The sequence below is a fragment of the Ochotona curzoniae genome, unplaced genomic scaffold (assembly GCF_017591425.1).
Source record: "Ochotona curzoniae isolate NIBS_2020 unplaced genomic scaffold, NIBS_Ocur_1.0 scaffold_4683, whole genome shotgun sequence".
NCBI classification, from domain to species: Eukaryota; Metazoa; Chordata; class Mammalia; order Lagomorpha; family Ochotonidae; genus Ochotona; species Ochotona curzoniae.
This window is the reverse complement of record NW_024467121.1, coordinates 25426376-25438553: the sequence shown is the minus strand read 5'-3', so window position 1 is coordinate 25438553 and position 12178 is coordinate 25426376. Positions and strand designations below refer to the sequence as shown.

Sequence of the window (12178 nt, the reverse complement as noted above, 5' to 3'; positions counted from 1 at the left end):
GCGTTCCAGTTCACTGTTCAAAGAGCATTTGCATTAAACTTACTTGAAATCGATAAAAGGTGCCATCATCCTTCAAGGTGAGGACATGGTCTGAGATCGGAAAGAAGTAGCCATGGGCAGCCATTAACGTTCCTAAATGCAGCGCTTCCACTGTTCCATGAAAACAAAACAACAACAACAAAGGAGGGGGAAAGCACAAAGAAGTTTCTTTTAAAAATGTATCTTTTATTATTGATTTAGCGGATGGTAACATTTTTGTCTGGTTTCTTGGAACATGTTCTTGTACTCCAACTATTGAAGTCCAGCACCTGGCTTTGCACTTTTTTCTTTCAACTGTTTAGCACAAAATAGTAAGATACTAAATTCACAGCTCATGAGAAGATAAAATTATGAAACTCAGAAGCTCATCTGAATCTTCAGAAATTGGATCCCTTATTTTATAGATGGGGCATGTGTTCACTTTGTGTAAATACAAACAATGTTTTATTACTGTTTATATACAATATATTATGTAGAATATATATATTATGTTCTATATGATATGTTAATATATGAGTGTATATATATATATATATATATATATATAGTCCTCCAAGTTTCAGGTTTGTACATTTCTGACTAAGGGAAATTCATTTTGATAATTTTGCATAATGCCATGACTTTTGTAGTGATGTTCGGTACAACATGGATAAGATTAACTTAGAGAAATGAATCATACATCACAGGTCAAGGTCAACGCAAACATTCAGCTTAATATTTAAGGTTGGCCTTCTAATGATGTCTATAATGACTGTGAGATACTTTTTCAAATAGAAGCCCAGAAAGACTGATATTACACACGTACCTACATGGTAGGATCGATTCTTAGTTGAAATATCAGTACTTATTTGGCATTTAGTTTATCAATAGTAAAGGTGGCTTATATTCATATTTGCTGATGAGTGCACAAATGAACTTGTAAAGAAATGATACATTACTAAAAAAAGAAACAACACTGCCTGGGAAAGCGTTACTTGTGTTGTGATGATGAGCAGCTTGTTCTGCTTTTCCAAAATAATGTAGATGTTCAAGTTCTCTTTTAAAAATTCGTTTGTAGGCTTTTGGAGCTATTTTGTCATGGGAAATGATAATAGTGGTGTTAATGACATACGGAGACATCTCGGAATGGGATTGAGGTTGTTTCCCCAGGCTGACTTGTGTATTGCCAGTGATGATCATTGAGCTACACTTCCTTGTGTTCCAGTGCACCTAAATCCCAACATGATCTTCAACTAATAAAAATCTAGGGACTGCTGAGTCTCAGAACAAAGTGTTGAAAGTGTCTAATGAATAATCTACCAAGACTGCCCTCCCAATAAAGGTACAGCAGATGGCTTAGTAATGGTATGCTGCTTCACAAAATAAGCATTAATTAATCTTGTACATGTGTTATTCACTTCACCCACACAGCTAAAGGTTTAACAGCAAACCTACCAAAATTTCCAGTTAATTTTTCATTTGAACATTTAAGCCATGTGCAAACTAAGAAATAAAGGTTCATCTTTAAGCAACGGTTACCATGTGAACATCTTAGTGCAATTTTAAGGCTGATGCTTCCATAGCTTTAATTTATTCAAAACCCTGAGTCAATAAAATGATGAATATCCTTTAAGAGAAAAGAGAATCCCATATTACATAATTTGCTTTTGACTGCAACTACTTCAAAAAATAATGGGATGAAAACATACTCCAAAACAGGGTTGAGTACTTTAGTATAAAGTATGCTATAATTATAAAATATGAGCCATATTTTTCTTTCTTTTTTTTTTTAATTGTTGCTTACATTGTATTATGTAGTACAGTTTTATAGGCGCTGGGGATTCCCCCCACCCCTCCCATACCCCTCCCCCCATGGTGGATTCCTCCACCTTGTTGCATAACCATAGTTCAAGTTCAGTTGAGATTCATTGCTTGCAAACACATGCCTAGCATAAAGTTCAGCGTCTTATTGTCCAGATAAGTTCAGTGGCCTCTTGGGGAGACCTTCTATGGTCTGAAGATAGGTCTAACAGAGTAAAGATCCGGTCAGTTAAAAGCCCCAACAAGGCCTCAGTATCAATATACAACATTATGGAATTAATTGACATAGTATTGGGTAAACAATATGTTAAAAATAATGCAAGTTCCATTCTTCGAAACATCTGGGTTGAGACAGTATCAATGACAGGTTCAAAAAATAACAAACAACCATACAAAAATTACAGGTTAAATCAAGGCAAACATGTGGTATCTAATCTTTTGGGATTCACTCATTTCCCTTAGCATTATAGTTTCCAGTTGTGCCCATTTAGCCACAAAGAACTGCATTTTGTTTTTTTTAATAGCTGAGTAGTATTCCATGGAGTAGATGAACCAAAGCTTTCTTATCCAATCTTCTGCTGATGGGCATTTTGGTTGCTTCCATGTTTTTGCAATTACTGAGTAGGAGTAGGTTCCGACTTTCTAAGAAGGACACCAAAAGCAATAGCAGTTGAGAACAGAATAAACAAATGGGACCTCATCAAACTAAGAAGCTTCTGTACAGCAAGGGAAACAATCAACAAAGTAAAAAAGCAACCCACAGAGTGGGAGAAGATCTTTGCACATGATATAGGCGATAGGGGGCTAATTTCCAGGATATACAAAGAACTTCAAAACAACCAAAAAACCAAAACGAACAAGCCACTCAAGAAATGGGCACGGGAAATGGGCAAACATTTCACAAAGGAACAAGTCCAAATGGCAAACAAACATATGAAAAAAAATGTTCCAGCTCCCTAGCAATAAGGGAAATCCAAATTAAAACATCGATGAGGTACCACCTAACACCAGCAAGATTGGCCCACATAAACAAGAACACCAACGACGCTTGCTGGCGAGGATGCGGGGAAAAGGGAACCCTACTCCACTGCTGGTGGAGCTGCAAATTGGTACAGCCTCTATGGAAATCAGTCTGGAGAACACTCAAACAATTCAAAATCTGCATACCATATGACCCAGCAATAGCACTCCTAGGAATATATCCAAAACACCTGTTTTACGACAAACCAACATGCATCCCTATGTTCATTGCAGCACAATCAGTAAGAGCCATATTTTTCTTATCAAGAAGCCCAACTCATATTATCCTCAGTTCCTCCAAAATATAGCACCTAACTAAAAGGTTTGATTTATTTTCATTTATTTGAAAGGTGGAGTAACAGAAAGACAGCCACTAGAGCACATACACATACATACATAGAGAGATAGAGAGACAGGGAGGGGGCAGAAAAGGGAGAAGGATAGAAAGGAAGGGGAAGGGACAGGGTATTTTAATGTTTACTCCACAAATGCTTGTATTAGCCAGGGCTACAACAGGCAGGAGTGAGGAACCCAGAACTTAACCCGTCTCCCATGGGGTGACAGACGGCAAGTGCTCCATGTGTCATCTGTTATCTCTTAGGATGCCTCAGTGTGAATGAGAGCAGCTGTACATAGAATAGCACCTCTATAAGGGATGCAGGTGTCCTAAGCAGTGGCTTCACCCACTGTCACACAATGCCTACCTTGCCCTAAAACAAAACGAAACAAAACAAAACAAAAAACCTCTCTGACTCAAGCAAATAAAACTCAAACAAACAAACAAAAAATCCTCACTGGTACCAGCACAATGATTCAACTGGCAAATCCTCTACCTTGTAGTGCTGGCATCCCACATGGGAACCGGTTTGTGCCCCAGCTGCTCCACTTCCTATTCAGCTCCTGGCGTATGGCCTGGGAAAGCAGCAGAAGGTGGCCTAACTCCTAGGGACTCTACATCCCAGTAGGAGCCCCAGAAATAGCTTTTAGTTCCTGGCTTCAGGTCAGCTGAACCCTGACTTTTGCAGCCACTAGGGGAGTGAACCAACAAATGGAAGATTTTTCTCTGTCTGTCCTCTCTGTAAATTTGCCTTTACAAAGTAAATCTTTGAAAACAATTCTCACTAAATTATGTTTTATTCCTGCTCTGTGTCTACCATATTTATATCCTTGCACTAAAAAAGATGGCTATCTCATTGACAATACTTAGCATAAATATGTTAAGTGTATTGGGACAAGGATTTTAGAAGAAAGCCTAAATAAGAAAAAGTGATGATGATAATATGTCTAGGAACCACAAATTTTAAAAAGGAGTAAAAATGAGTACTCCATAGAAAAACAATAAGCATTCACCAAGACAACTCTGGGTCACAAAGACAAGAAGGTTTTGGATTTCTTATTCTACGTAAGTAGACACAGAAGTGGTCATTTTAGCAATTCTTCCAAATATTATACCTTTTTTTTAGAATTGACATTGTAAAAGGTAAGATGAACCATGTAGGAAAATCACATATACAGAACATTTCATTCTCCAACAATGCCAAATAAAAGGTGGATTAAAGTCACAGTTAGCAACTTATAAAATATATATATTGTCCCAACAGCAGGACTTAGTTAAATAAAGATCTGGAATTTCATTTTTTATTTTTTAAAAGATTTTTTTTCTTTATTTTAAAGGCAGATTTACAAAGACAAAGTGTGCACGACAGAGGTGATAGAGAAAGATCTTCCATCGACTGGTTCACTTCCCAAATGGTCATAAGGGCCAAGCTGAGCTGAATCAAAACCAGGAGACAAGAGCTTCTTCTGGGTCTCCCACATGGCTGTAGGGGTCCAAGAACTTGAGACAATCTCCACTGGTTTCCTAGATCATAAGCCGGGAGTTGGATGGGAAATGGAGCAACACGACTAGAACTAACAGCAAACAGGATGATGGCATTGCTAAGTGGAGGATTAGCCTGATGAGTCACTGCACTGGCCCCTGACTTTTTTCACTTTTTAACATAATTTCCATATAGGGAAAAAATGGCACTTGGTTTTTACTAGTGATAAATCAGGATTTATTAGATGCAAGAGTGAAGTAAATAGTAAGGTGTTCTAGAGTCTATTTTGCAGAAATAATAGCAATTACAATTTAAAATAATATTTCAGACTGCAACAGGTATTAGTTCCAAAGACTAGAACAGAATACTGATTCTGTGACAATCTGCTGCTGGGGTTCAGGCCCCTTTTCTCGACTTGTTAGCTATGTGGCCTGAGCAAGAGAATTCGATTTTCTGCACTGTGGCATTCGCTTCTATAAGATGAAGTTAAGATATTAATGTCAAAGGTTTATTAAGATGAATGATTAAGTTTACAAGGACAACACACTTAAGACCTGCCTCATAAAAGTGTTTCAAATATGTATTATTATTAATTTGTTGATCTTTACAAAGGGGTACACTCAATGGTACTTAATATAGTTGTAAAAGCAATAGGGCAACGAGTAACTTTTGTTGCTCGTTGCTTCCCACACATATTAAAAAAAACTGCAATTCAATTTTATTTTTTAAAAACCCCTTAGGCAATTTTATATGCTGTGGAATATTCCTAGACTAGAAAGAACATTAATAAAATCTCAAAGAGAAGTATCATCTTTATAGCAGAAGCTCTTGAAAGGCAGCATGTTCTGTGCTGGGTTCACAAAACCAAAACATAAATGCCAGAAGTCAATGAGAAAAATCCCCTGGATGAGGAGAGTGGAAAGGATGGACGGAGGACACACAGAACCTGACTCTGTCGAGGAGTACTACAGAGAACGATAGCACAGGGATGACTGTCAGAATGGAGAGGAAGGCAACAGCACATTATAGTGGAGAGCAATGCTCTATCTAAAGTTCCTCATCTGGGATGCAAAATTTCCAACAGTTAATATGAATCAATGAACTGGATGAAAGTTGAGCCTTGACTTTACATTTTCAATAGACAAGAACTTCTGTAACATATGCTACTACAAATCAGAGAGAGCATTCATCGTTAAACAAGCGCATGTAGGTATCACAGAAAAAACATACTCAATTGCAAGTTATAGGACCATAATTCTAACTTAACCTTTGCTGTGTAATTACTGCTTCTCATGAGTTAGTCATCTCATTTCGAAGAACCTCAGAGCTGGCATCTGTAAATGCAGATGTAAGTCAACAATTTTTTCAACTGTGATTCCATTGGCATGGTTGCCATGCAAATGCAGGATGGAAATCCTGCTAGAGAAATCACCATATTTACTTGACCTCTGGTATCAAATGGAATTTCAATGCTAGTGTTGTAGCATGGCATGTAAAGCGGATAGCTGTGATGCTGGCATCCCATACTGGAGCTAGTTTTGTTCTGGCTAGTTCACTTCCAATCCAGCTCCCTGCTAATGTGCCAGGGAATGCAGCAGAAGGCAGCCCAAATGCTTGAGCCCTGGCATCCATATAAGGGACCTGGATGAAATTCCTGCCTTCCAGTTTTAGATACATGCAGCTGTAGCCACTGTAGCAACTGGGGTATGAAACAGTGAATGAAAGAGTTCTCTCTCAATTTAGCTTTGCCTTTCAAACAAATAAATATTTCTATAAAGGAAATTGTTTTATTTTTTCTCACTGTGGTCATTTTGCATGCTTCAATGCTCCCACAGAAAGAAAAAACAATATTAAATACCTCGGATCTTAATTTCAGTTGCTGAAAACTCCATCTTCACAATTAACAAGGATTGCTATAGTATAAAGCTTTGCACACACAGAATAAATGCAATGTTTATTCCAATAGATAGCATCTGTATTTTTGTGCATTTTCTACTTATATATTTGCAAAAGTGAACTGTAAAAGTATACATACAGTTTGGAATTAGCCAATCATTCATCCCTGTAAACAAAATACCTTGATTCTATTTGGTGTGAAACCAAATGGTGTTGTTTTCTTTAAAAAAAAAAATCTTATTTTTATTGGAAAGGCAGATTTATAGAGAGAAGGAGAGACAGAGAAAAAGGTCTTCCATCCACTGTTTACTTCCCAACAGGCCACAATGGCCAAAATTGAGGATATCTGAAGCCAGAAGACTGGAGTTTCTTCCAGCTCTCCAATGTGGGTGCAAGGACCCAATGCTGTCCAATGCTGTCTTCTCAGACCATAATCAGGGCACTGGATCAGAAACAGAGCAACTGGGTCACAAACCTTGGGTCCCACATGGGGCCCATACAGGATGGGCAGTGCTTACAGATGGAAGGTTTGGCCTGTTGAGCCACCACACCATCCCCTAAATTATTTTTTTTTAAGATCTTATTTATTTATTATTGGAAAGGCAGCACATGGACACTCATTCAGAACACTCAATATCGTGTTATTTGGAGTAGAAGAAGCTGCATCCATATATTCAATCAGAAGAGACACTGCCAGGCATTATTCCTAGTCAGAGAAGGGCATTAGTATCAGCATAAGTCATAACTTTCTAAACTTCTTGTATCATTTAAGTGAGAAAAAAAGAAAAACACACAACAATTAACAGAACCAGAAATTTAATTACACAGTTTAGGGAAGAGACAACTGGGTAACAAAGACAGTGGTGAAAAGAGAGAGAAGCTATACCATCAGGAAAATAACGATTGATGCACCAAGTCACAAATATTGAGATTTTATGGAAGATTCCCATCTAGGTCATACCTAGATACTCCAATTGCAGTAGAAAGTGCTCTAGTACATGGGCACGGTTGGAACTGTAATACTGAGAGAAACAGAAATCCAAGAACAGGGTAAAAACAAGGCAGCACACAAACTTGAATCCTCTGCCATTGTTAGCTAACTCAAACATTAAACTGCAAATAGCTTAATTGTTAATCGACTAATCAGCACATGGAAAGGCCTGAGTTCCACTTACTCCATACAAGACAGCTGGCTTCCAATAAAAAAATTTAAGACTAGTAAGAAGAAAACACAGACAAATATAAAGACACAAAAACAATCTGGAAGACCAATCTCATATACAAGATAGAAGTTGGAATTATAAGTTAAAATAAATAAAATATTTGTAATTAATATTCAAGTACCATAAAAGATGAAAAACAAAAGAACTGATGAGTAACATAAGAGATTCTGAGACAAAAAGAACAAAAAGTGCTAGAAATATGGGAAAATATGACACTGTAACAGAAATGAAAAATACCCTACAAGCCTCATTAGTAGCCTACAGGAGACTGAGGAAAGGAACAGTGGCTTGACGTTTGGTCTATTGAAATCTTCCAATCTGAATTCTAAGCAGAAAAAAATAATGAGTGAAAAATCAAAGGAAATATACAAGAAACAAAAAATATTAAAAGGTACCATATAATATAATTGGAATTCCAGGATGAAATCAGAATATAGCAGAAGAAATATTGATGAAATATTGATGAAATATCTGTGAACTTCCCCAAATTGACAAACAACAAACCACAGATCCAGGAACATCAGAGAATTATAAGAACAAATATTAAAAATTCTAAACCTACATATGCATTAGTATTGTAGAAATTCAAAGAAACATCATCTTGAAAGGAGCCAGAATAGTAAAAGTTCCCTACAGAGAAATAGGATATAAATTTAGTGGTGTTGTTATCACAAATTGTGCAGGAACAAAGAGAACGCTGTGAAATATTTTAAGTGCTGAAAGAAAGAAACCTATTAGTTAGTATTCAATAACCAATGAAATGATCCCTCAATAAAAAAGAAATGATAAGCAGTTCTCAAACAGGAGAGGAATACACCACCAGTGGATCTTCTCTGCAATGAAAATGAAAGGTTTTACTAGCAATGTGAGGTAAATCAGAAAGTTAGATATACATAATGATGGAAGAATATCAGCAAAAGAATAAAGGAAGGCACAATATAGTCTTTCATTTTTCTTGCTGTTAGGAAACCATAAGTGTTTCTTTTTTTTTCTTTTTTCTTTTTAAAGATTTATTTATTTTTTTGGAAAGGCAGATATACAAAGAGGAGGAGAGACAGAGAGGAAAATCTTCCATCCGATGATTTCATTCCCCAAGTGACCACAACAGCCGGTACTGCACCCAATCTGAAGCCAGGAGCAAGGAGCTCTTCCAGGTCTCCCAGGTGGAAACAAGGTCCCAAGGCTTTGGGCTGTCCTCGACTGCTTTCCCAGGCCACAAGCAGGGAGCTGGATGGGAAGCTGGGCTGCTGGGATTAGAACCGGCACCCATATGGGATCCTGGCGCTTGCAAAGTGAGGACTTTAACCACTGTACTGTCGTGCTGGGCCCCATAAATATTTCTTTAAAGAAATCATAGCAACAGTATACTAGATGACTCTAATATGTGGGTAAGTGAAATTGGTGACAGTAATGTTATAAGGCAAGATAAGGATGATACTCTATCATGTTACCTGCTGGGCCTATAAACCAGTCGTGCATACTTTTTAGATGAGATTAAATTAGTTGAAATTTATATTGTAGGTTCTAGAGAAAATTCCAAATGTTTTACCAAAAAAGTATGATTTAGATCTTAAGAGATAAGATAAAATTGAATCATGGAAGTGCTCAAAATTAGAGATGCCAGTAAAATGAAGTGATAAAGACACAAAAACAATTGCAACGGATTCAAATAGGTAACAAAAAAAATGTGTGCTTATGAATCCACATCAACATCTTTTAATACAGTAGCCATATTATTTTCAGATAACATAGGCTTCATAAGAAGAAAGCTTACCAAGCACAGTATAAGACATTACATAGTGTTAAAGAGATAAATTCTCTAAGACTATATAATAATCATGGTAGGTATACATTTTTAACAACAGAATATCAAACTAGTAATACAAATCTGATAAAACTGAAAAGAAGAAAATAGAGTAAGTCATTACAGCTTGAAACTTGAGCATCAATTTTTTAATTGATTGCTCAAACAGGCAGAACATAATTGACCTGAAAAGCACTATCAGTCATTGCAAACAAATTCGCATTTGTTTAAAACGTAGTGTGTCACAACAGTGAATCGGAAGCATATGTGAAATATTCAGCAAGATAGATTTTGAGTCATAAAACATACCTTAACACATTAAAGGAACGGAAAACAGTATATTCTAATATAAAGAAATTAACAATCAATAACAGAAAGATTGATGTAAACCACCTCCCCACCCCCGAATATCTGGAAATGAGATAACACATTTCTCAATCATATACTGGCTAAAGAAAAGTATAAGTGAAGTTCAAAATATTTTGAGCCATATTAATATATAAATAGGCTATCAAATCAGGTGGCCTGTTGCTAAGGCAGTGGTAAGAGGAAAAATATAGGACATAATGTAAATATTTAAAACACAACCATTTAAAAGAAAATCAATAACCTAAGATTTTACCTCAGTGCCAACCCTGAAGTGTAAAGGCAAAACTACATGAGAGAAAACAAAATAAATAATAATACTACAGTGAAAATTGATGAATTTGGAAAAAGAACAATAAAGAAAAATCAACAGTCAAAACCCGATTCTTGGGGGCTGCTGCTGTGATGCAATGGCAAGCTCCCATGACATTCCACCTCAGAGTGCTGGCAAGAGTCCCACAAGTTCCAGTTCTCATCCAGCTTTCTGCTAATGTGCCTGGGAAAGCACTGTCAGATGTTGCAAATGCTTGGACTCTCGCTACTGAAGTTGAGGACCCACATACAGCTGCCAGTTCCTGGCTTCAGTTGAAGTGGCTACTTGGGGAGCTTCCAGTTGCCTCCCTCTCCTCCATTTCCTGGCTCCCACATTACCTGTCACTCTGTCTTTCAAACAAATATTTAAATCTTAAAAAAAAATGGTTCTTTAAAGGTCAAAAAACTTCAGTCTTCTAAACCCCAGCTGTTGCAGGCATTCAAAGAGTGAACTAGTAAAATAGGAGTTCTCTACCTTGCATTCCCTCTACCTTCCAAATTAAAACAAATAAAAACAAATTTACAGGAGTCACTTTATAGTGAACCATATCCCAACAATGGTGCATCAGGTACATACAGCTTGCTCTTTTGTGTACATTATTAACTGTAATAAATATTTACCTCAAGAAGATTACAGACTGTATGGTTCCACCTTGTGACATTCAGGATAGAGTAATAATGATACTAGAGATGGCAAACTCAAGGACATATTCATATGATAACAATGGTACTTTACTTCTGTGGTCCCTCCAAGTCCAGAACTCCATTCTCATAATAAAAAAAAGCAACAAATTCCAATTTAGAGATATACTGTAAAACTCCAGATCAGTACTTCCTAAAACTTTCAAAACTATCAAAAAATGAGAAAAATCTCAGAAATCGTTACAGTCTGGAAGTTTTTAGGAGACATGACAACTATAAGCTCATATCTTAGATGGGATTCTGGGGCAAGAAATAACAATGGGTAAAAAGTAAGAAAATCCAAATTAAATATGGACTTCAGCTGACTAGGAGGAAAATATATCATGTGCGTATATGTATTTTGCTCTTCCATGTTACCAAAAAAGACATTGGTTACAGTGTTCAGTTTCTCCCCTCTCATTGAACTCTCTCTCTTTTTTTTTAGCCAACATTTTTCATGATACAGTTCTTCTTCACTCCCCACATTGCTTTCTTCCATCTTGTTATATTAATTATAGGATAAAAGTTTGTTTCATTTTGGCTGATATATTATTTTCAACTGAATGAATTCAAAGAATCAACACCTTGATTTAAACTACCCAATCAATAGTCTGGGAGAATGACTAAGAGGGAAATACATCATGTGCATATATGTATTTTAAATTTATTGTTTACTTCTAAAAAGTCACACTGCTTCCCACAGTGTGATTTGAAGATTTGTTACATTTCTAGAACAAATGAGTAATAAAAACTCCAAATGTCATTGTCTACATATTTATTTAATACCTAGTGTGAGAGCAACGTTGATTTTAGTCTGCCAATACATATTTTAAAATTTGGGTTTATATTTAGATATTTTAGGGAAAAATAGCTAAAATCTCTCCCAGTCCTTCATAATAAAAAGGCTACTAGAACAATCTTGCATCTGGAACCCTCTTATTTTCACTACACTCCGTTAGCCTACTTGTCAGGATGCCTGCACCCACCTCCGTATCTGGGTTCAAACTCTGGTCCTAGATAGTGTCTCCAGCTTCCTGATAATGCTTACCCTGGGAGGTAGTGGTGACAGATCAAGTGATTGGGTTTTTGTCCTGCATGTGGAGTCCTGGATTATCTTGTTAATCCTGGTTCCAGGCCCAGTCTTTGAGGACACTTGAGAAGTAAAACAGAAAATGAGACTTCTCGCCATTATTCTTATTGTCTCTGCTTCATAAACG

At 36.7% G+C, this 12178-nt stretch overlaps 1 protein-coding gene across 6 annotated transcripts in view; it reads right to left on the bottom strand.

The window, feature by feature from the left end:
• RGS7 (regulator of G protein signaling 7) overlaps positions 1 to 12178 on the bottom strand; it is a 355504-nt gene that overhangs the window by 81426 nt on the left and 261900 nt on the right. For 4 of the 6 annotated variants that reach the window (XM_040967774.1, XM_040967775.1, XM_040967779.1 and 1 more), the window contains one exon: positions 44 to 150. The exons of the other annotated variants lie outside the window; for them this stretch is intronic. In XM_040967774.1, coding sequence (XP_040823708.1) covers positions 44 to 150 — 107 coding nt within the window. The remainder of the gene's footprint in view (positions 1 to 43; positions 151 to 12178) is intronic. 6 annotated transcript variants of the gene reach the window in all.